This window comes from Thermobia domestica, chromosome 2 (genome assembly GCF_964235325.1).
Source record: "Thermobia domestica chromosome 2, izTheDome1.hap1.1, whole genome shotgun sequence".
Lineage (NCBI taxonomy): Eukaryota > Metazoa > Arthropoda > Insecta > Zygentoma > Lepismatidae > Thermobia > Thermobia domestica.
The window spans coordinates 355,721,405-355,748,040 of NC_137455.1; the positions used below are offsets into that span (position 1 = coordinate 355,721,405).

At 36.7% G+C, this 26,636-nt stretch overlaps 1 protein-coding gene across 2 annotated transcripts in view; it reads left to right on the plus strand.

Annotated features, from left to right (window-relative positions):
- LOC145679881 (carbonic anhydrase 1-like) overlaps positions 1–26,636 on the plus strand; it is a 145,482-nt gene that overhangs the window by 65,670 nt on the left and 53,176 nt on the right. For both annotated transcript variants that reach the window (XM_081750391.1, XM_081750392.1), the window contains exon 5: positions 2,475–2,613. In XM_081750391.1, coding sequence (XP_081606517.1) covers positions 2,475–2,613 — 139 coding nt within the window. The remainder of the gene's footprint in view (positions 1–2,474; positions 2,614–26,636) is intronic.

Consider the following 26,636-nt stretch of genomic DNA (forward strand, 5'->3'; position numbering starts at 1 on the left):
GGTTCGAGTAGAGATGGGCACGAGCGAGTTCGAGCGAGTTTTCATTGAAACTCGATTCGACTCGAAGCAGATATCTTTGAGCTCGACTCGAGATCTCGGCTCGAAAAATTTTCTCCAACTCGACTCGAAACTCAACTCGAATTTCACTCGAGCTTCGAGTCGAGTCGAGCCAAATCCAGCCAAATGCTGTGTGTAGTTTCAAGTACTTTCTTCAAGTATCCTACATAGACAATATAATTATTATCAATGATACTACTACTACTATTATTATTATTATTATTATTATTATTATTATTATTATTATTATTATTATTATTATTATTATTATTATTATTATTATTATTATATCAATACCGTCTATAAACATGAAAGGTAGGTGGTTTGTATCTGAATACTAAAAACTAGTTGACTGCTGACCTCGGTAGTCGTGAAGAGTAGCAGGCAAGGACATCGTTCACTTGGTTCTGGGTTTGAGTTCCGGAGGAGCAAGTATCCGGGCTCGAACCAAAAATCGTTAAAAGTTAGGGGGCGCCGACCACACATGTTCAAAACTGCTTGGTCCGGTTTAAGGGTTCTCAACACCTCGAGTGACTCGGCTCACAGCTCATTCCCTATCTTGTCGAGCCAACAGCTCACTCACCCAAACCGACACGAGCCGAAACAAACCGAGTTGATTACTCACCCCAATCAAGCCGGCTCGAGACGATGGTTCACCTGAGCCGAGTCGGTGCCTCATCTCAACCAAGCCGGCTCGAAGCTGTTTGCTCAGTTGAATCGAGCTAAGCCGGTTAACATCCCTACACGGGTTGGGCTTTTGCTTCGGCTCAAAACTTTCACCGTGCAGGTCTCAGCCTTGGTGGTGAGAACTACAGTATATACTTATGTTAGTGCTCACGACATTTGAGGCTGTCTCGTTATAAAAATCCATTATCATCTCGTTAATCGAGACGAGGCGAGATGTGAGCAGTGTCTCACCTCGTGAGCAACACTAAATATATTCCACATTACTGCTTACATTTCTCATAGCTTTCGCTTCCCAGTCTAATCAGGCAATGATTTCAAAACGAGTTAAAACAAGCTAAACGAGCGAGCCATTTTTCAAACTCGACTCCGACTAGAAACTCGACCTCAAAACACTGACTCGGCTCGGAACTCGACTCGAGAAAATTACTCTAGACTCGACTCGAAACTCGACTCGAAATCGCTTCGAGTTTCGAGTCGAGTCGAGTTTTAGCTCAACTCGTGCCCATCTCTAGTTCGAGAGCAGTGGTTCTCAACCTTTTTGACTGGCGGCACACTTTACTGAGAGTCCAGGACATCGTGACACACTTATTTGTTATTATTATTATAAATAATAATGATAATATCTATTGTAATAGTGAAACCAATTAGTTTTTTATAACCACTGTATATAGCACTAAGCATTATAGCTACCGCTGGAAGTGTTGAATGGTGCAGTCTGTCTTAAGAGTCTTCATCCCGGCGAAATTAAAATACCGCTAATTTTACAGTAATTGTGTGATATCTTCAAATAGATAAAAGATAATTGAAATATGGAACAAGAGCGCCCTAGACAATATTATTTTGCGTGAGGTACCGTTATCACAAGTCACCTAGTGGCTTTCCATTTTCAGCTGTTTAGAAACGCGAAAATAAATGCCGATTTTCAAAATGGCTCGAAATCGAAAGCAGATAAGTGAGTCGTGATAACGGTTTCTTATGTAAAATAATATTGTCTAGGGCGCTCTTGTTCCACATTTCGATTATCTTTTATCTACTTGAAGATATCACATAATTACTGTGAAATTAGCGGTATTTTAATTTCGCCGGGTTGAAGGCTCTTAAATAACTAATTATTATTAAATTTTTCATTATTTTAAAATTCTAAAATTTCGCGATACACCTTAGGAGACTGCGTGACACACCAGTGTGTCGCAACACATCGGTTGAGAACCATTGTTCTAGAGTCATGCTAGTCTGTATATATATATATATATATATATATATATATATATATATATATATATATATATATATATATATGTGTGTGTGTGTGTGTGTGTGTGTGTGTGTGTAAATAAATTAAGCTATTTCTAACTTTAATTATTTCTGTACATATTGCTATAATGTAAAAAATTAGGAACATAAGAAAAGCAACTGAAGACTCTGTTGATGGTACGACCTCTCGCATTAGGTGAAGCTGCATTCCATACGGTACTACAGAATAGCTTGAAAAATATGATTAGTTTAACACTAGTATACTAGCTGTACGAAAATACTATCAAGCACTTAAAGCTTACATTTCGCTGTCCAAAATACTATAAAACAAAATATATTAATGCAAAGAAAGATGTAAGTTCATATTTGCAAAAAAAAAATAAAATAAAATAAAATAAAAAAATAAAATAATAATAATAATAATAATAATAATAATAATAATAATTTGCGTATTTTATTTTTTTCTTCTTTCCTAGCGAAATTAACTTTGGAGACGGATCAAAGGCCTTATTTGAAGGGGAGTTTTCTCAAAGACGACTACATTTTTGAACAGCTTCATTTCCATTGGGGACCTAATTCATCTGTTGGAAGCGAACATACTATTGAAGGAAACAGGTAACAGATTTACAACTACTAAATCATTTAGACTTTTTGCTAATATGTGAAGTTAAATGAGAAAGAAACAAACAAGCCAAATAAAATCGGTATGCTTCGTCGACAGGCTGTTAATGGGTGAATCAAGTGATTTTGTCCATATGTGGCTGCTGTTTTCGAAACCCAGCGAAAACAATTTATGATGACGGATGTCGTTTTTGGCCCATCTATTGTAAGATACATATCTGCCGTGTCACGACAAAACGCTGTAACTTGAGCTACATTGTTTTGTCGCTATAAGCATTTTTGAATTTCCTGCCACCGATATTTATGTTCACCAGGCCCAGCATTGAGCTGAGTCAAATACTTTTGAAAACATACCAAAGAGAATTTCGATGTAAGTAGGAAATTAGCCGGTCTGTAGCGACTTTACGGCTCTTTTTCTCAAAACTGCTCCGCCAAAGTTACAGCGTTTTGTCGCGACAGGGCAGATATGTAGCACACTTCTTTGGAATCCGTTGGATACAAATAATGCTTGAAGCAACTTGCTGGCGGAAATACGATCCAATACAATGTTGACCGCACTGTAAAAGCCACGGTTTCCGTAACTGTACCCTGATTGTATTTTGTTCTATGCAATCAGGGTATTCTATATTGGTAGTATAGTGGACGATGGTGTAAGTTTCACTTAAAGAATGAATTAACTTTGTGCTATTGTACGTAAAGACTTCTCCGTTAAAAAGACTGAACACATGATTGTTGCAAAATATCTTCGTTTCAAATCAAAATTAATTGTATCGAAAATGGAGACAGGAGGATTCACTTTGAATGCAAAGAAAAATTCGGTACAGGCATGTAATTTTTACATGGCATATCCCAAGTAAGAAAAGACAGGTAAAGACAAAAGCGAAAGTACGACTTGAGAAATATGGTGGGAAGCGACTGGGGGACGAAGGTAATGGAAGTTGAATTTATCGGCAAATAGTAGTAAAGCTAGGATTAAACAGAAGGGTTGTAATGATGATACAGACGAACGCAGTAATCGCTGTATACACGGCAGATGAAGTAGAATGGAAGTACGAGAAGTAGAAAAAATTCGGGAGGACGATGGTAAGCAGTAGCATCTCTAATAGCATTGACATTTGGTTCAATAGTGGGAAACGGTGGACTATCCAACTGCCAACATTGGCCTATGTTGCAACTGGTCACTTTGCCAAGCATTTACCAATATTGAACTTACGTTCCAACTGGTCGCTTCACTAAGCATTTACCAATCAATTCAAGTGCCAACGTTGGACCTACGTTGCAACTGGTCACTATCGAGAATTTACCAATCAATTTAAATACAACGTTAGCCGTAAGTTGCAATTGAACGCTTTGACGAGCATTTACCAATCAATTCATGTCCCAACGTTGGATCTACATTGGAACTGGCAGCTATGACGAGCATTTACCAATCAATTTAAGCGCCAACGCTAGACCTACCTTGCAACTAGTCACTATCTATATTTTACCAATCAATATAAATACAACGTTAGCCATAAGTTGCAATTGGACACTTTGATGAAAATTTACCAATCAATTCAATTCCCAACGTTGGACCTACATTGGAATTGGACACTTTGTCGAGCATTTACCAATCAATTCAAGTGCCATCGTTTTACCTACATTACAACTGGTCGCTTTGCCGAGCATTTACCAATCAATTCAAGTGCTAACGTTGAACCTACGTTGCAACTGGTCAATACCGAGCATTTACCAATCAATTTAAATACCAAAGTTAGCCATAAGTTGCAATTGGCAGCTTTGCCGAGCATTTACCAATAAATTCAAGTTCCAACGTTGGATCTACATTGGAACTGGCCGCTTTGCCGAGCATTTACCAATCAATTCAAGTGTCAACGTTGGATCTACGTTGCAACTAATCACTACCGAGCATTTACCAATCAATTTAAATACAACGTTAGCCATAAGTTGCAATTGGTCGTTTTGCCGAGCATTTACTAATCAATTCAAGTGTTAACGTTGAACCTACGTTGAAACTGGTCACTTTGCCGAGCACTTAACAATTAATTTAAATGCCAACATTAACCATACGTAACAATTTGCCGTTTTGCCATTCATTTATCAATTAATACAAATGCCAACGTTGGACCTACAGTAGTAGGGGTCCGCGTTCGCCCGAATGACTCATCCTCACTCTCTTTTATGACCGGGGTCAAAGTTCAATGACCTTGGCCCAGGGTCAATGACCTAAGGGTACATAGGACCACCCCCTCTAAATTTTGGCAGGGGTACATAGGACCACCCACTTAAATTTTGGAAATTGCCAAATTTAAAAATTTGGTATGGTAGCCTACGACCATAGTATGTACCTCTATCAGTATTGGGGGTCTAAGTCGTTCCCTTTTATGGGTAAAAAATTGCCAAAAATTCAAATTTTGGAGGTTTTTGACCTAATTTATCCCCTTTGATGAGGTGTTATTACCCTATATGGTTATATGGACGTATACAGGGGTCCATTAGCTTTCATAACATATGGGTATATTAATGCACCCCTTGAAAAATTCGGGAGGGGTACCTTGGCCCACCCCTTAAATTTTGGAAATTGCCCAATTTCAACATTTGGTATTATAGTACTGGACCCTAACATGTATTATGATAAATTTGGGTGGTCCACCTCGTTCCCTTTTAGGGGTACACAATTTCCAAAAATATAAACGTAAGCAATATGTTATACCACGTGTTTGGTTTTTGACCTAATTTATCTCCTTGGATGAGGTCCTATTACCTTATATGGTTATATGGTTATGTATAGGGGTTTATTTCCTTTCATAAGACATAGGTACATTTGTGCACTCTGGGAGGGGTACTTTGGCCCACCCCCTTAAATTTTGGAAATTGACAAATCTAAAAGTTGGGTGTGGTAGCCTAGGACCATAGTATGTACCTCTATCAGTATTGGGGGGTTCTATGTCGTTCCCTTTCATGTGTAAAAAATTGCCACAAATTCCAATTTCGGGGGGTTTTGACCTAATTTATCCCCTTTGATGAGGTGTTATTACTCTATATGGTTACATGGACGTATACAGGGGTCCATTAGCTTTCATAACATATGGGTATATTAATGCACCCCTTGAAAAATTTGGGAGGGGTACCTTGGCCCACCCCTTAAATTTTGGAAATTGCCCAATTTCAACATTTGGTATTATAGTACTGGACCCTAACATGTATTATGATAAATTTGGGTGGTCCACCTCGTTCCCTTTTAGGGGTACACAATTTCCAAAATATAAACGTAAGCAATATGTTATACCACGTGTTTGGTTTTTGACCTAATTTATCTCCTTGGATGAGGTCCTATTACCTTATATGGTTATATGGTTATGTATAGGGGTTTATTTCCTTTCATAAGACATAGGTACATTTGTGCACTCTGGGAGGGGTACCTTGGCCCACCCCTTAAATTTTGGAAATTGCCCAATTTAAACATTTGGTATTATAGTACTGGACCCTAACATGTATTACTATAAATTTGGGTGGTTCACCTCGTTCCCTTTTAGGGGCACAAAATTGCCAAAATATAAACGTAAGCAATACGTTGTACCACGTGTTTGGTATTTTGACCCAATTTATCCCGTTTGATGTAGTCTTATTACCTTATATGGTTATATGGTTATGTATAGGGATTTATTCCCTATCATAAGACATAGGTACATTTGTGCACCCCTTTAAAAATTTGGGAGGGGTATCTTGGCCACCCCTTAAATTTTAGAAATTGCTCATTTTATAGATTTGGTATTATAGTACTGGACCCTAACATGTATTACTATAAATTTGGGTGGTTCATCTCGTTCCCTTTCACGGGTACGAAATTGCCAAATTTTAGTACAACCACGTGTTTCGTTTTTGACCTAATTTATTCCCTTGGATGAGGTCCTATTACCTTATATGGTTATATGGTCATGTATAGGGGTCTATTTCTTATCATAAGACATAGGTACATTGATGCACCCCGGGAGGGGTACCAATGCCAACCCCCTTAAATTTTGGAAATTTTTCAATTTAAGCATTCGCTATCATAGTACATGACCTCAATATGTATCATGATAAATTTGGGTGGTCCACCTTGTTCCCTTTCATGGATAAAAAAATTGCCAAAATATAAACATAATCAATATGTTGTATCACGTGTTTGGTTTTTGGCCCAATTTATTCCGTTTGATGTGATCTTATTACCGTATATGGTTATATTGTCATGTATATAGGTTCATTTCCTATCATAAGACATGGGTACATTGATGCAGCCTTTAAAATTTGGGAGGGGTATCTTGGCTCATCCACTCAGTTTTAGAAATTGTTTAATATAAGCATTTGGTATCTTCGTACAGGTCTTCAAATATGTACCACTATAAATTTGGATGGTCCACATCGTTCCCTTTCATGGGTAAAGAACTACCAAAAATCAAATTTCGGAGGTTATTGACCCCTATTTAGCACGTTATACGGTTTATTACCTTTATATGTTTATGTGCCCTTTTAAATTTGGGAATTATCAGATAACAAAATTCGGTAAACGTTTTCTAGGACCATTGTAGATGTTGGTGTTCCTCTTATGGCCAAATATTCAAAATTTAAAGGTTATTGACCGGCTTTATTATTGAATAACTACAGGATTTATTACTTTTTCATAAGACACAGGTGTATTTGTGTACCAATCTTTAATTTTGGGAGGGGTACATTTCATATTGTCATATCAATAATTGGTAATTGTTCTTAAAATTGGATAGTATCTCATTCATTGGGTAAATCATTGTCAAATATGAGTATGATCATGTGATCAGTTATTGACCTATGATGGGATTAGGAGTCCAGGACATTGGTATATTTAAACTTTGTAGGATAATTTGAGAATGCGTCATTGGTTTCGATTATTCCCGCCAAATATAAACGTAAGCAATACGATGTACCACGTGATTGACCTTGATGAGGTAGTGTACAGGGATACATAGCTAACCCTATTGAAACTTATGACTCATAGTCTTAAGGGAATACATGCTACAACACTGACAAAGTTATTGTTGATGCAATTTGATTGGTTGATCACTATCTTTCGTGCAATCTGATTGGCTGATCACTATTTTTCGTGCAATCTGATTGGTTGATGAGTTTCAAATCTTTGCTGCATTCAGTTTTGTTTTAACATTTAAAAATTTTTTGAATTTTTTTGTTTGAAACTTTGGTTTGACATTTTTTCGTTTGATATTTTTAGTTTAAAAATTTTTGTTTCGAAATTTTTGTTTCAAAATTTTGTTTCAAAATTTTGTTTGAAACTTTTTGTTTGAAATTTTTGTTTGAAAAATTTTTGTTTGAAATTTTTGTTTCAAAATTTTGTTTGAAAATTTTTTGTTTCAATTTTTTTTGTTTAAAATTTTTCGTTTCCAAAATTTTTTTGTTTAAAAATTTTTGTTTGAACAGTTTTGTTTGGAAAATTTTGTTTCAAATTTTTTTGTTTGAAAATTTTTTGTCTGAAATTTTTGTTTGACATTTTTAAAAGTTTGTGCACCCATTAGTAAAGAACCGGAACTGTTTACAACTAAAACCTCTGGCAACATTGTGGTGCAATAGTACACGTCAGAACATGATAATGCAACGTCATCAGTTTTGCATCATATATAAGTATCGTTCGAGTTAGTATTCATGATAACGTCATCATGGCTACTTGTCTGCAGTTTCTAAACACACGTGACGTGATGAAATCATTTACCAAGATTACTGATTTACAACAGAATATACCTTATAGAATCTTAGCTAGCCAAAAAATCCCTACAAAGTTTGGATTAAGAATCGTAGTGAAGCTTGAAAATGATAAGAATATAATTTTACCAGCAAGATATTTACCCATGCAAGCATCAAAACAAGAAGAACTGCTGCGTTTCTTAAATATTGGATCTGTATCTTTATGTTACAAAGGATTCTTGGGTCGAAGTCATCAATTTGAATTTAGTACACAGCCAGATGCGTCAGCAATTGTGATGAAATCATGCATTCAAACGTCAGCACATTCCTTTGACGTCAGACGTAGTTGTATGGTTGGTCAGCATGACGTCAGTAACTGTGATGAAATCATGAATTCAAATGTCAGCACATTCCTTTCCTATGACGTCAGCCGTAGTTCTATAAATCAACCAATACACTGTCATCCCACGAAATCATTTGAGCAAGTGCTTTTCAGGAGGAAAGATGTGTACTTCTAACGATAAAGAGTTCATCTTCGCAAGCTATTATCCAATAAATATATTTCAAACAAAACATGTGATGATTGGTATCAGTGCTAGAACATTTGAACCAGTGATTCGATTGGGCAAAGCAGAACAATTTGGTGTACAACTGACCTGTGAAGAATGGCAAATATTATGTTCACGAATCGACCAAATGAACGATTATTTTCATGATGAGCTAAATGTGACCATAGTCAAATCATTAGGCTCAAATCATGAAGTGGTGCTGCGTACAGTCCTCGAAGAGAAGATGGTGCTGTTACGTAAAAAAAGTACATTCCATGTCCCTCGCAACATGGTGTATCTAACGCAAACGGAATGGAACAAATTCATCAGCGTATTTCAGTGTGTGAAACATGCAGTGGAAGTGTGCAACAAAACAAGTATATTCCTGAAAAAGTACTATTTTGAAAAATGTGTCATGCATATTGTACAACATGTATCTAGATATTGTGATGGTTGTCAACATCGTTCGTGGGTGCATACCTGTATTGATAAACAGTTTATTTGTGATCAAATGGACATTGAGTTTCCACCAATTGATATTGCAATAGATCTTAAAAGACTTCAATTGGAATTAAAATTATATGCTAAAGACAAACTAGTGCAAGAAGTTCAAAATACATTGTAGCGACAATATCCAGAACCACTATCTGGTATGGATGTATGTGGAGTGTAATAAAATGATCCATTTCAATGAATTGTGTTTTTCATTTCAAGAACAAACCCCATGTTCTGACGTGTACTATTGCACCATAATGTTGCCAGAGGTTTTAGTTCTAAACAGTTCCGGTTCTTTACTAATGGGTGCACAAACTTTTAAAAATGTCAAACAAAAATTTCAAACAAAAAATTTTCAAACAAAAAAATTTGAAACAAAATTTTCCAAACAAAACTGTTCAAACAAAAATTTTTAAACAAAAAAATTTTGGAAACGAAAAATTTTAAACAAAAAATTGAAACAAAAAATTTTCAAACAAAATTTTGAAACAAAAATTTCAAACAAAAATTTTTCAAACAAAAATTTCAAACAAAAAGTTTCAAACAAAATTTTGAAACAAAATTTTGAAACAAAAATTTCGAAACAAAAATTTTTAAACTAAAAATATCAAACGAAAAAATGTCAAACCAAAGTTTCAAACAAAAAAATTCAAAAAATTTTTAAATGTTAAAACAAAACTGAATGCAGCAAAGATTTGAAACTCATCAACCAATCAGATTGCACGAAAAATAGTGATCAGCCAATCAGATTGCACGAAAGATAGTGATCAACCAATCAAATTGCATCAACAATAACTTTGTCAGTGTTGTAGCATGTATTCCCTTAAGACTATGAGTCATAAGTTTCAATAGGGTTAGCTATGTATCCCTGTACACTACCTCATCAAGGTCAATCACGTGGTACATCGTATTGCTTACGTTTATATTTGGCGGGAATAATCGAAACCAATGACGCATTCTCAAATTATCCTACAAAGTTTAAATATACCAATGTCCTGGACTCCTAATCCCATCATAGGTCAATAACTGATCACATGATCATACTCATATTTGACAATGATTTACCCAATGAATGAGATACTATCCAATTTTAAGAACAATTACCAATTATTGATATGACAATATGAAATGTACCCCTCCCAAAATTAAAGATTGGTGCACAAATACACCTGTGTCTTATGAAAAAGTAATAAATCCTGTAGTTATTCAATAATAAAGCCGGTCAATAACCTTTAAATTTTGAATATTTGGCCATAAGAGGAACACCAACATCTACAATGGTCCTAGAAAACGTTTACCGAATTTTGTTATCTGATAATTCCCAAATTTAAAAGGGCACATAAACATATAAAGGTAATAAACCGTATAACGTGCTAAATAGGGGTCAATAACCTCCGAAATTTGATTTTTGGTAGTTCTTTACCCATGAAAGGGAACGATGTGGACCATCCAAATTTATAGTGGTACATATTTGAAGACCTGTACGAAGATACCAAATGCTTATATTAAACAATTTCTAAAACTGAGTGGATGAGCCAAGATACCCCTCCCAAATTTTAAAGGCTGCATCAATGTACCCATGTCTTATGATAGGAAATGAACCTATATACATGACAATATAACCATATACGGTAATAAGATCACATCAAACGGAATAAATTGGGCCAAAAACCAAACACGTGATACAACATATTGATTATGTTTATATTTTGGCAATTTTTTTATCCATGAAAGGGAACAAGATGGACCACCCAAATTTATCATGATACATATTGAGGTCATGTACTATGATAGCGAATGCTTAAATTGAAAAATTTCCAAAATTTAAGGGGGTTGGCATTGGTACCCCTCCCGGGGTGCATCAATGTACCTATGTCTTATGATAAGAAATAGACCCCTATACATGACCATATAGCCATATAAGGTAATAGGACCTCATCCAAGGGAATAAATTAGGTCAAAAACGAAACACGTGGTTGTACTAAAATTTGGCAATTTCGTACCCGTGAAAGGGAACGAGATGAACCACCCAAATTTATAGTAATACATGTTAGGGTCCAGTACTATAATACCAAATCTATAAAATGAGCAATTTCTAAAATTTAAGGGGTGGCCAAGATACCCCTCCCAAATTTTTAAAGGGGTGCACAAATGTACCTATGTCTTATGATAGGGAATAAATCCCTATACATAACCATATAACCATATAAGGTAATAAGACTACATCAAACGGGATAAATTGGGTCAAAATACCAAACACGTGGTACAACGTATTGCTTACGTTTATATTTTGGCAATTTTGTGCCCCTAAAAGGGAACGAGGTGAACCACCCAAATTTATAGTAATACATGTTAGGGTCCAGTACTATAATACCAAATGTTTAAATTGGGCAATTTCCAAAACTTAAGAGGTGGGCCAAGGTACCCCTCCCAGAGTGCACAAATGTACCTATGTCTTATGAAAGGAAATAAACCCCTATACATAACCATATAACCATATAAGGTAATAGGACCTCATCCAAGGAGATAAATTAGGTCAAAAACCAAACACGTGGTATAACATATTGCTTACGTTTATATTTTGGAAATTGTGTACCCCTAAAAGGGAACGAGGTGGACCACCCAAATTTATCATAATACATGTTAGGGTCCAGTACTATAATACCAAATGTTGAAATTGGGCAATTTCCAAAATTTAAGGGGTGGGCCAAGGTACCCCTCCCGAATTTTTCAAGGGGTGCATTAATATACCCATATGTTATGAAAGCTAATGGACCCCTGTATACGTCCATATAACCATATAGGGTAATAACACCTCATCAAAGGGGATAAATTAGGTCAAAAACCTCCAAAATTTGAATTTTTGGCAATTTTTTACCCATGAAAGGGAACGACTTAGACCCCCAATACTGATAGAGGTACATACTATGGTCCTAGGCTACCATACCAAATTTTTAAATTTGGCAATTTCCAAAATTTAAGTGGGTGGTCCTATGTACCCCTGCCAAAATTTAGAGGGGGTGGTCCTATGTACCCTTAGGTCATTGACCCTGGGCCAAGGTCATTGAACTTTGACCCCGGTCATAAAAGAGAGTGAGGATGAGTCATTCGGGCGAACGCGGACCCCTACTACTCCTACGTTGCAACTGCTCGTTTTGCCGAGCATTTACCGATCAATTTAAATGTCAACATTGGCCCTTAATGCTTAAACTTTTGAGCTCTATTAGGCCATCCGTGACCTTTGTCGGAATGGCACTTATTTAAATAGGTAGCAATATAAAATGAATTCAACCGAAGAAGGCGCAATTGCACATACCGTTAGAGGATTTATCGAGACTTAAATTTAAACCAAAGGCCAAAGTTCACAATATTTTGAGTTGTAGAGGACACAAGAAAGCTTTGCTCCACCATTGACTTTTATCTTACTGTTAGTTTTCTTTGGGTCTATCCTTTTGTGATACTTTTTATCTTCGGACCTATCTCCCTTGTCATTTAGAATGACGATAGAGAAACGCCTTAGATAATGAAAAATATGGAATTTGAGACCAACGGGTTTACAAGTTTTATGACCTGTACATACCCATATATATAGGGGTTGGACAAAAAATCTAAAACATTTGCAAAAGTGTGAGAACCATACCTAGTATGGTGTGGGACCTCCTTTTGCGTCCAAAACAGCTTGGATCCGACGTGGAATGGACGTATACAGCTCTTGAATCGTGGTATGTGGAATTTTATACCATTGTTCCTCCAAAACATGCTCAGTTTCTTCAGGGATGCTGGTGGAGGGTAATGAGACCGAACACGCCTTTCTAACTCAGACCACAATGGCTCAATGATGTTCAGATCTGGTGATTGTGGGGCCCAGGGGAGGTGTGATAGCTCCTGGTCATGCTCCTCAAACCATGATTTCACTTTTGCAGCGTGACAGGGTGCCAAATCATCTTGGTAAACGCCATCACCATCAGGGAACAATATTTGGGCCATGGGTAGAACCTGGTCCACCAAAATGGCCTCATACACCTTAGCATTCATCATTCCATGCAGAGCTATGATGAAACCTGCGGAAAACCACGATATCACTGCCCATACTGTAACAGAACCACCCCAAGCTTTACAGTTGGGAGCAGACAGTCTGTATCATAGGCCTCCGACGGTGTTCTCCATATGTAAACACGACCGGGTTTTAGAAACAAGGTGAAGGTTGATTCATCGGACCACATTACGTGTTTCCACTGCTCATGAGTCCATGTCTTGTGGTCCTTGCACCACTGGATACCCTCTTCGCATTTACTGTTGTGTTGTTTGGCGATAGCTGCCCTGCCATGAATTTTCATTTTATGAAGTTCCCGTCACACCGTTTCCGATGAAACCGGGTTCTGTAGGCCGGAATTGAGTTCAGACGTAATTTTCATTGCAGTAGTCTTTTTAGCTGCTACAATCCGTTTTAATGCTCTCCGGTCCCTATCTGACAGGATTGTCTTTCGACAACAATTGTGCTTTGCAGATGTCGTTTGTCCATGAATTGTGTATGCCCTCGTGACATTGGACACAGTACCTTTCGATACCTCCACAATGTTTGCCACTGTTGCCACTGAAGCTCCAACCAGGCGGGCACCAACGATCATCCCTCTTTGGAACTCTGTCAGGTCGCCCATTTTACTGCACCACTTTCACACCAGGACACTCACCGGTGAACTGGTTACTGCTGACGGAAGAGGAAAGTCCACATGACACATTGAAAACAAACAACGATCGGGAACCGCAACACGTGTTGTACAGTGGAGGACCAAACTTACGTGTCCTATATGAAGTGTTTTTAGATTTTTTGGCTACCCCTATATATATATATATATATATATATATATATATATATATATAATGTCCACCAGTCCATTCATTCCGATGTATTCACACACGCTTAGAGAGCCTATCATTCGAACTATCGGGACCAAATCTTAAGGTTATTTTTATAAGATTATTCATGGAAAGTTTTCGAATTTTCTTTCAATCTCAAAAATAAAGGTAGTTTACAAAGAATCAAAGTCACAAATTTCGCTTTTTTCGGCAACGGTTTTAACGATTTTATTTATCTTTTATTAGTAATAATATATAGATATCTATCAGCAGTTATTCGCATGAAAAAGAGTAACCTAGAGTCACCAAACTGTACACACAAATAGATTTGCACCCGAAAAGACGATAAGTAATTGTAAAATACTTCTACTTATATTTTCAGGGGAGAAAATGATAGAACTAGATTGTTTTTATAAGATAAAGAGTACACATGAAGTATAAGATCAAATTTTCATGCTACATCAATCATTTTCCTGTTAAACAAGTATAATTTTGTTGAGAAATTGTACAATTGCATGTTGAGTCCGGAATTTTTTTTGTGTGTGGGGGCGGATCCTATGGACACCCTCCCCGTCGGTGCGCCCCTAACTAACTATGTATAACAAATCCATGTATAGATTTGCAAACGAAAAGGTTAGGTGCGGGTATCACAGGCAATATACTTAATTTAGTTATTCCTGCTAAAGTTTATTGATTTAATAAGTTACTTATTTTTTTATTTTTGTTAGAAAATTACATGAGAATTAATTTGTTGGGGAAGGGGTCGTAATTACTTTCATTTTTAATTATTACATTTTCACACCTCTGTATTCTATTGGCAAGGGCCCCATCAGGGGGGCACTCGCCCCCCCCCCAAGAGGAAATTTTACTTGGGAATATCGAAAACCCAATAGAATTTTTAGATTAGTTACAGCAAAATTTGAAACTATATTTGAAATGTTGCTGATACTTGCTCCCCCCTTGGAAACCACAACATGGGCGTCCTTTCCTGTTGGGTATCTGTTTTATCTGTCAGACCTCTGTTTTATCCCCTCAATATCAATAAACTATTTCAGACACTGAATAAGATACATAAAAATCTTGTAAGTTAAGAGGCATACCGTAAGAATGCTGCTGAAATTATTAATGGAAATCAAATCTTGATGCACGAATGTCTACTGGAGATCCCATCCCCACTCTATAGTTCTGTATCGCAATCCATTAATGTAATATTATTGAACATTATTAATGGATGTGGCTACGCGTTAAGCACTCCAAATAGAAATGGATTTGCTTACTCAGTCGGATAAATTTTCCTATGAATTAACTTCTCTGTGACGCACAACATTACCAATAATAATACGACCACTCAAACGATAATTCGCGAATTCACGACTGAGTTGCCATCTATGGTTCAAAAGAAGTAGTGGAGTTAGCTGCCATCTGTCTGTAGCAAGTGGAATTAGATGGATGTGGAAAATATTGCAAGCTGTTTAGACGCAAATTGCGTGCAATGTACTGTATTTAGTGCATCCATCAAGCGTTAATTTGCAAGTATTTAACAATAAAATACATGTTAAAGCAATTCTATGGTTAAAGGAAGTGAGTATTTATCTGGAAGTTTTTTAAATGCAGCCAAGCGTTTTGGAAGCAAAAGCTACAATAATAGTAATAATAATAATCTACTAGTAGTTCCAATACAGAGAACAAAGCAGACCAGAGGGCGGCAAGGAGTCTGAAAAATGGATTATCATAGTTTGAACTTCGGTAAGGGCAGCAATTATTTTCTCGTTTTATTTTCATCTACGCAGTGGTGGCGATTGGACGTTAAAAGTGCGGGGGACAAGACATGATCTGAATATTTTTATATCAATGTTAGTTTACTTGGTTGTTTCTAACACTTTGTTTGACGAAAGATTGTATAACTAATAGGATACTATCTTTTTCAGTTATAATACCGTATATCATATTTCATATTTTATTAAGTAAATTGACAAGAGCAACGTAAGTAGGTGCTAGCCCTTTGTACTCTTAAACAACGAAAGTGTAAGAAGAGATTTGATTTCTTGCTCATGAATATCTTAAAATTCTGTCAGGAAAAGGAAAATTGTGTGATCAGATTATTTAATAACAAATTTGCAAAACAAATACAGAGGACAATATTAATCATAGTAATGAATAATGAGGGTTGTTTTGTAGAAGTTATATTGAAACTGGGGATTAATGAACAACTTATATTTTTAATTCCACATATGCCATTAAATGTATGTTTTTACTCTTAGAAAATTAAAGACAGTAATACTACAAGCATATGCTACTACACAAAGAAATACGTAATTGCAATATTAATTGCTTCGAATTGCAATTAAAACGCAATTCCTGTAGCTTTCTTAACTCCACGAGGAAACAAATAACCAATACTCATACAACGGCAAATATTATATGGCACCATTTTTTTCTATGAACCACTAATACATACAGAAACTTTACATTTCCAAATGAAACTATATACATTAGGGGGTCACTTCAAAAAAGTAGGGGGAAACTGCTCCCTCTTGCCCCCCTAATCTCCGCCCATGCATCCACGTACGGCTTACACGTTTTCAACCCGTAAAAATGAATACTCGAAAAGGGCAGGAGAAGTAGAGGTGGATGTAGAATGCTTTAAAGAAAGAAAGAAAGAAAAAGAAGGAAATGTCTAACGTTTATGCCCTGTGCCTGTAGGCTAAGGAGATGGATGATTGATGAAAGTAAATTATAGACCCTATGAGTTGGTAAAATGAAAATGTGGGACAAATGGGAGAACCCCGAGAGAAACCACGGATATAACTTCACAATAGTGTCCCTCGCGAAGTCTCATGGCCTTGGATCAGTGGCGATTTTATATTAACGCGATTGGTTCACACAATATCTAAAAACAATTAAGTGGTTTTTAAATCGTGAAATGTTATGAATTTAAAAACTTCTGATTTGTTTCATGTTGATGTTCAACCATTCTTTTGCATCAAATATTCGTTACATAAAATCAACTATTCTCATGTTAAAATCTTATCTACTGGCACTACTGATTTTTACCACTACTTAACTTCTAAGCGAAGACTTGACACTTCCAAGTATACGATAAGCAGTTCATTTCAAACATTGTGCAGAGCTGGGAAGTGGAAGGTTTAGAACTAGTTGATATGGTAGCAACTATAGGCCCTATGTATCAAAACTTAGCTTCGGAAATTTGGCAATTCTATAGTTTGGTTACCATTACAAAGGCTTCTGTATCTCTATTGAAAAACCAGTGTTGTCAGTATACAGAGTGTTTCAAAACAACACCGACAACGTTTTGGAGGTGATTCCTGACACCAACATAAAGCGAAAAGTATAGATCAACCTGGGTGCACAAATGCTTCTTTTCGGAGCTATAGGCTGCCGAAAACATGAAAAAATGAACTTTAAAGGTTCATAGCTCCAACACTACGGGATCTACCGTAGTCGAGTCAAGACCACCTAGAAACTAATATGTGCACTATCCAAAAATACGTTTCAGAATCCTAAGGTACTCACACAATAATTTTTATAGAGGTAGTTTGGTTATGGGTATATAATTTGAAGTACTCACCAACTACCTCTATAAAAAATTGTTGCGAAAGTACCGCAGGATTCTGAAAATGGATGTTTGGATAGGGTACATACTAGTTCCTAAACAAAGTCTTGACCCGACTACGGTAGGTCCCATAGTTTGGAACTATGGAGCTTTAAAGTTTATTTTTTCATGTCTTCGGCAGCCTATAACTCCGAAAGGAAGCAATTGTGTACCCAGGCTGGTCTGAGTTTTTCCTCTTATCTTGGTGTCAGAAATCATATCTCAAACGTTGTCGGTGTTGTTTTGAAACAGCCTGTATATAAATTTAGCCTTTCTAGGTGTTATCTAATTTGTTAATCATTCTATTGTATTTAATTATTTCATTAAATATAGATCTTATTGAATTTTCTCCTCTTCACATACGTGTCGTTAAAAGAACACTCAAAAATCTGGATTAATTATTTACATATGTGTTAGTGAAATCATTTGATATGAGTGAAAGGCAAGTGTATGACATTTTAAAGTTGAATTTCAATTTGATTTACGAGTTTCTTTGACAGACACTTATTCCTTTGCGCTGAGTGTAGTTCACCTGTAATATTTGTATACTTAAACTACAAATTAACACATATCACAGCGTTTCTACAACTATGGCTCGCGAACCACTGGTAAGTGTAAGTAAAGCAACGGTACGCGAAATTCTGGTATCAAACGGAACCATTTCATATACAGGGTGGTCCAAAAGTAGGTATACACCCATGCATTAATCAAGTATAACATTCTAGTTTGTGAATTTATTTGCTTCGACTGTTCTGGGCTTAAGTTATAAGTAAAAAGACTTAAAAAGTAAATAATAAAGAAACTAGGCCTACCTGTATGATAACACTAATAAATGATATAAAATACAGTGAGCTGACCAGTACGGGACTGTATAGACTACCTACATTTGGGCCATCCTGCAGTTTAACAATTTTTAAGGGTGTAAGGAGCAGATATTCTGGAATTTAGAGTAAAGCATCAAGTAGCTTATTTACTCTTCACTATATGGTTGAGAGAAATAAATTTATTTTCTTGAATTCAAGTGAAAACGAAGCTTGACGCACATTTAGAATTAATACTTAAATGCATTGTCCTTAAGGGGGTTACGAAGAAAAAGAAAACTGTGTGTCATATTTATTTCCTCTGGATAAAAACATTTGTTTTGTATCTCTAAAATCTCGTAAAAATTTTCGTTATTTTTCTGGGTTTGTGAAGCTGAAGTGGTCCCAACGTAGCTGCCGAACCTGAGGACTCTCCAAAGTCTGCTTGGCGACCCTCGCAGAATTTGGATATATTTGTTTCGATTTTTTTTTTTTTTTTTAATATATGACACACATACTCGAACGCAATCCTACCCCTACTTCCAAAGTTATACAGAAAACGGCGCCGCTGTCCCAGATTGGAAAAGGTAAGAAATCCTGATATCGTGGGTTGTGAAATTAATGTAGGATTTTGAGCCATAAGCGTAAACTGTCATAAGTTGCTTGAAGCTGAACGAAACTAAATGAACTAACTAAAAACCATAATCATCTCATATTTGTCTACTGTAAAATCCCTGCAACATAAAATTTTGCTGTTCTGGGCTGATGTCTTCAAAGGCACCATGACCACTGTGTTGGTTGTTGGAGACCTGCCCCTACAAGAACACCTCCAGATGATGGAAAACGTGGAAGCCAGTTGGTTAGGTCTGATTAACATAGATATTTTTATTTAAAAAAATAGTAGTCTGAAGAAGGAAGTGATATACTTCCGAAACTGTAACATTTCTCGTTAATTTATAATAAAGACTATAGACAGCCTCGTAAGAAAGTTATGTTTAATTTAGGTCTGATTAGTGGTAGATAAGACAGTGTTTCGCATCACAATACACATAACCTTTGTAGTTGTGTTTATTCATATTATTGTGGTGTAAGTTGATTAGACCTTCGTTATTGACCAATAATTAACGTAGACAATGTCGTTTTCTATGCATTTCTCAATTTCATGACCGATAGAATTCGCCTGGATTGAGTAAAGTGTAGTGAATTAGTGCTACCACGAAGTACCTCACAATCACTGTAAACTTCTTCGAATGCAAAGACGACGCTGGAAACGGTTTAGGAACAGAAGTGTGATCTTACAACTGATAGAACGTGTCGGTTGCCAAACAAGATTAAGTTTTCCTTACGTGTGTGTGCGTGTTTAAAACAGATCGCTTTTGTGTCGAAGGAGTAACAGCAAAATAGAACAGAATTCAAAACATTGATTTCTTTGGTGTTTCTTCGATTTATCCATTTTTTTTTTACACCTTTTCTACTTTTTTTTTTTTTTTCAAATGGACGAATGATCAACGCTGAGTTCTTCTGCAACCTTTCGCATCATTTTCCGCGAATTTGCTTCGGTAATAAACTTCAAATCATAGTTACCAACAACAGCACGAAGCACGGGACTTTTCTTACCTTTCAAGGCTGAGACTCCACTAAAGAAGTTTTGAAATAATGTTGTATTATATATATACATTTCTATATACGCTCATTCATGCTGTATTAATTTAATCTGTACATTCAATTAATGTTTCGAACTATTTGGGATATCCTGGGACCAGTTTAAATATGTTGAAATAAGTTTTTCCGAAAATAGTATTTGAGCATCGTTCTGTCTCAGGCCTGAAAATATTCAAAAGCACAGAGATATTTTCTATATTGTACTATACTACAACGTGCTGGCCAGTTATGTTCAAAGTAAAGGCAACCAAATACTATTAAATTTGTGCAACCAAACCGAGTAAAACACAGCAAGATCTTTCACACAGTAGACTATCAGAAATTTTAATCCTTGGAAGCCACAATGAAAGTGGTAATTTTATTGTGCGCCGCGCGAGCCATGCTGGATTTAGTCAGGAGCCACTACTGCCTAGGATTGAATGAGGGACTCTACACCATAAGTGAGCGCCCTAACCAGAAATATCATGTCAACGAAGTGTGTCGTCTCGACGAAGCGTGGCATAACCATATTCAGTGGCGTTACTTACACCCCTACGTTACCGGAGAATCCAAAATTGTATTATTGGAAGGGGCCCAGATTAGTTTTTGCTGGAAGGCTGAGCTAAAAATGTTACAGCAGTGATCATGTAAGAGGTTGGTGGAAAAAATCTAATAACCCTCACTGCAATAGTGTATACACATACAGTTGATGCACTTTCCTCACAATTATTTAATCATCCTAATAATTAGGTCTATTACCAATTTTAGCACAGAAAGAATAAAGATCAATTAAAACGGAAACCAGCCAAGTTAATGGACGAAGCGATATTGTGTACCACACGTAATTTATACTTCAATCGCGTGTATCCAGTAGTTTGATTCTTTCGGGTTTTCATCTTTTTCTACCACATCCCTCATATTATCTTCTCTGCCAGGACCATGGTTGTGGGAAACATTGGACCTGTCCCGTAGTCAGAACACTAAGGCAGGAGCGAAGATAATTTTTGGGAGGCTAATTTGACTTCGCCTTAAATTCATAGTTTCTTAGTATACGAATGTTTCCGTAATAGCAACTGAGGCTTGCCAACCAGTGTTCGTAGGTTTCCGTAAGAAAATTTCCCTTGACTTCCACAAAATTTTCCCTTTTTCTTATCAAATTTTCTCTAGTTTGTTGAGTTTCCAATTCCTATAACAGAAAAGAAGTGTCAATCACATTTGTTTTTTGCTTCTAGTTTTTTTTTAACATTTTCTTTCATTTTTTAACAAAAAACAATACACGCAAACACCCAGCCAACATAAGGTGGAAATTATGCTACTTTAGACACACGCACACAATTGTTATTGTATTGGTTTATTTCTGAAGAATAAAGAAATATTTAAGCATTTAGCCTATATTGGTCAATCAATCAGTGGGAAAACTTCCCTTGATTTTCAAATTTTATCGAAAAAAACCTTTTCCCTTTTTGTTAAGTTTACCTACGAAATTTCCCTAGATTAGGGAAATTTCCCTCAAACTACAAACACTGTTGCCAATAGATGTAGGTACACAGAGCGCATGCTCGAGTTGCCGACCGCAGCGCTGCAGCGGCCGAATTTCAAAACAGTACTTACTTTAAAAAGCACGCCTCGTATTAAGAATAAAACAAAATAAATAAATACAATAATACATTATATTCATGACTGAAAATTAAAATAGACCAGTTGAGAATGCTCCAAGAGCACTGTTAGAACGAACTTAATTAGAGGTCTGCACGGGTTCGGGTCGGGCTCGGGCCTACAAAGCATAGAACATTTCGGGTTCGGGCTGAAATTTTTTAAATATACAACCATATTTCTCGGGCTTTTTCGGGCCTAACTTTGTAAATATACTGCACAACGATATTTATCGGACCATTCTTTCTGGAGAACTTTTAAAGCACATCTAAATTTGTAACTTGAGACGCCAACACTAAAAGTCTGATTATCATTGTGCAATTGAGAATAAAGCTAACTGAGTAGTGGAGACAAAAACTAAAAGTAACAGAAATAAAGATACTTAGCTTATCTGCGAATGAAAATTTGAGCAGCCAGAGCGTGGATTCCAGTAGCGGCTCGTAGTCTGTACAAGCACCGGTTGCAATGTTGCAATATCAAAGATATGTAGGTACGCGCAAGTGTTCCCCTCCCCCAGCATTCTTGAGTCTTATCCAAGAAATATTCAGGAAATATGAAGAGGAAAGTCTTTTCAGTTCTATTTGTATATTATTGATTAAATTATTTCTCTAATATTAATTTAATATATAAGCTATTTCCTTTTTTTCAAAGAACCACTATCAATGTACGTTTATACACTATTTATATACAAAATCTCTACACTCATGTTATTGAACACGAGATAAATCGAATATATAGTATGTGCTGTAAGCCATGAATGATGGCGTTAATCCCAAAAGAAGAAAAAAAGCAAGAAAATTGCATGCACGCAGTTAAACAAAATTATTTAATTATATAAACTATGCATTATTTTAGAATGGAAGGTCTTTCTTCCATCTTTTGAGCTTCAAATTTTTCTATGACTTTATTGAAATCTCAAATGCTGCTCGCCAAGTTTCTCTGAATAGAAAGCATCGCTACCGCAAATATTTTCCGCTTTATTTTCTTTAGGGTCCAGAAACACCTCTCTCCTCCGACAATATGGATTTTGTTAGCATTTCTTTGTATAAATACACGGAACAAAAAGTCCATTTTCAGGAACCACGTATTTTTTTGTCTGTAAAGAAGCATGAAATCTAAGATGTTTTCCTTTGAAAATAAAAAAGAATGGTTTAACATTCCAGCAAATTAGGCTAAAGAAGACAGATAAGTATTGGAAGTGAATGATTTGATATTAGTTTATGCTCTCCGCCGGAAATCGAACACGGAATCATATGCACGAAAGACACAGAGCTAGGAATTAGACCAGTAGTAAGACATTTTCTTCTTGGAGACTCGATTGACCCCCCCCCAGAATAGGATTTTTTAAAAAATAAATCTTATCCCAAGAATTTTCACCTTTGTATTATAAATGTTAAATAAAATCTATTGACTTCGAATGACCACCCCCCAAACTTTCAGCCTGGATCCGTCCCTGCTACCAACAGACTTATATTTGTTCTTTGCGAGTTTATGTTTTGTGAATAACTTCTTTCTTCCACGCGTCTGTATCTTTCTCACCCTATCAATTGAGTCAAGCGCTGCTAAGCGGAAGCTGAACTAGCTGACCAGTTGCGGAAGAAAATGCAACCGCAAGGGACCAATACGGGAAGATAGGAGCGTTGTAAGAATAAATCCACTTCCCCATGTTAAGAGATAGGAGCTCGCTGCCATATGCTCAATGTTACTGCTTCCAGTGGCAACGTTCGCTGCCACTGGAAAGGTAAATCTCTCTCTTTCTTTCCGTTCTTTAATTGACTTTTTTCAGAAATGCATCAATACTGTTTTGCGCTCAAGAGCAAAGGTTTATTTTTTACTGATACACTACTTTAACACTTAAAAATATTTTTAGTATTAAAAAATATCCGGTTGCACAACCATGCAACATATAGTACCAGCCGCCACTGGTGGATTCTATTCTTTTCCTTCAATCGACAATGAATGCTTTGAAGACTATCTGAATTAGTTCAGTACACACGCATTTGCATACGAATTTGCACACTTTGACATTTTGTTTTAAATATTTGGAGTACTCGTATTCATTTCAAGTTGGAAATTTCATAAAAATTCATGTTTATTAAATTAAATGAAACATTTAGTTTAACGTCCTACGATTGTGCACCAAGGACAAGGGAGACGGAATTTATATAAATGACCATTTTGTTTAGAAAATTTATATAGTTAGAAAGAAGACCCGTAGCCAGCCCAAAAATCTAGGGAAGGACCGGTACAAGTTAAGGAGGGGCGATTCAACCATGTTATAGTTCATTTGTAAACCTAGTGTGAAAATTTTTGGGGAGCAAATAAAAATTTAGAGGGGCCTGGCCCTCTAGTCCCCCGTGGATACGGACTTGTTAGTAAGTGTAAACGATAACCTTTATTTCGTTATTCTCTCTGGATCATGCAAGCCTTAAACTGCAAAATTAAACCTCTAATTGCTGTAAATAAAAATACAATTTTGCGTTAGTTAAGTTTCTGTAGTTGGGGCTTATTTCAGGCTCATTTGATTATCACACGAACTCGGGCCTAAAACCTAAGGCATATTTCGGACTCGGGTCGGGTCTCACATTATAAATTCAATGGGCGGGGCCGGGCCCGGTCTAAAAATTCCGGCCCGTGCAGACCTCTAGACAGAATGGAGCGGGAAAGGTAACTGTGATTGTTTCTACATGTAAAAGTAAATCTTTTTATCCACGCCTTCTTCTGTTTCTCGCAAAAAATCGCAAAATATCACTTCTCTATGACTTACAGTTCCCGAGATATGGCTCCTTAAATCTCCCGAAATTCTGACTGTTTTGATCAATATCTGGGGAACGGTGTCCAGTTGATCAGTGGCCACCGGTTACTATTTGGTACCAAAATGTTCACCATCCTCTTAGGTATTGATCAACACCAATATTATCTGTCCATAACTTATGGTTCCCGAGATATGGCTCCTTAAATATCTGGAAATTAACCATTTTTTGGCCAATGTCACGAGAACGGTAAGTCATAGAAAGATGATATTGGTGTTGATCAATACCTAAGAGAATGGTGAAAATATTGATTAATTGGTGGCCACTGGCCAAACCAGTGACCAATTGGACAGTGTCCACCAGTTATTATTTGGTACCAAAATATTTCCCATCCTCTTAGGTATTGATCAACACCAATATCATCTCTCTATGACTTACGGTTCCCGAGATATGGTTCCTTAAATATCAGGAAATTGGCCATTTTTTGGCCAATATCTCGGGAACGGTAAAAGTGACACGAAAAATTTAATCACTTTCTCAGGTAGTTTTTGATATTCTATCGAATGCGGGGCTCAAAATTTTTAAAAAATCGCAAATAACAGACAGACGGACAGACAAACATAGAAAATTCAGTAACGAACTTTTTAAGTTCGTTGAAAATACATGGTAACAGAAAGCACATAGCACCAGGTTGTTGGTGGTTAGTTTGAACAGAAGTTAAGAACAACTGAACCGGTAAAAACAAAGAATTGCACCGTTCATGGTGATTTCATTGCTGTCAATATGAACATTTTTAGCGTTACAATAACCACATCGATATCTGGAAAGTCATAAAACTGTTCTAAATTATCTAGTTGCTATTTCTTTGCTCTACCACCTAATTTCTTACGCCCTTATAGCTACCATTCAATATCATCAAAATCATGTGTTTCATTTCAATCAAATTTGTCAAAGTTATCCCACACCTCGTGGGTGCCTCTCATTACGATCCTGACAGGAAAGTCATCATTTCTTAAAGAAGAAAATCTTTCTTTCCGTTTAACGTCCCACAACTATGCACTTGCGGCTAAGAAAGACAAATGATTAAGACAAGTGAAGAATGATGGAAGAATTGGTGGAATGAAGTTGTAGGAGGAAACCCACAGGCACGAAGTTGTCCATCACAAACTTACTTAGCCGGGGATCGAACCAGGGACACCACGCACCAAAGGTAAGCACTGCACCACTAAGCCACCGTGTTCCCTTCTTACAGAAGAACAATTCTTCAGTTCAATATTGCACAAAATTTCTGTCAACTAAGATGAAGACAGATTGAAACGTGACTGTTGACAAAAATTAATTAATCAATTGGAGCTTAATGTTCCGTTGAAGCGTCAACGCTAGATGAGACTGAATCTGGTCTTTAAAGTAGGATTTAAAGTGGGTTTGTAAGCGCGACAAACACTCCTACCAAGAATTGAACCCGGCACCGCTAGCGCGTTAGGTATGATACTTGGTCACAAGGATAATAAATGACCTTTCTTGTCTGAAGCTTCCTTTCTTCGAAGGGGGACGCGGTAGCTCAGTGGTAGAGCGCTTACCTCTGGTGCATGGTGTTCTGGTGCGATCCCCGGGCACGTAAGTTTGTGGTTGACACCATTGTGCCCGTGGGTTGTCTCTGAATATTAGTTTCCTCCCACTTTCTTATTCCACCAATTCCTCCACCATCATTCACTTGCTTTAATCATCGTCTCTTTTAGCCAGGAGCGTCATTTAGGGAGGGCAAGAGGGGGCAATTGCCCCCCCCCAAGAGTTTGAGGAATACATATACTTTAATCGATTGTCTACTAATATACTAGTACAAAACGTGAAAGTCTTATGTCAGTGGTGCTCTTTCTCCCCCCCCCCAAGCAAAATCTGAAAGGACGCCCCTGCTTTTAGCATAATCGTGGGACATTAAACAAAA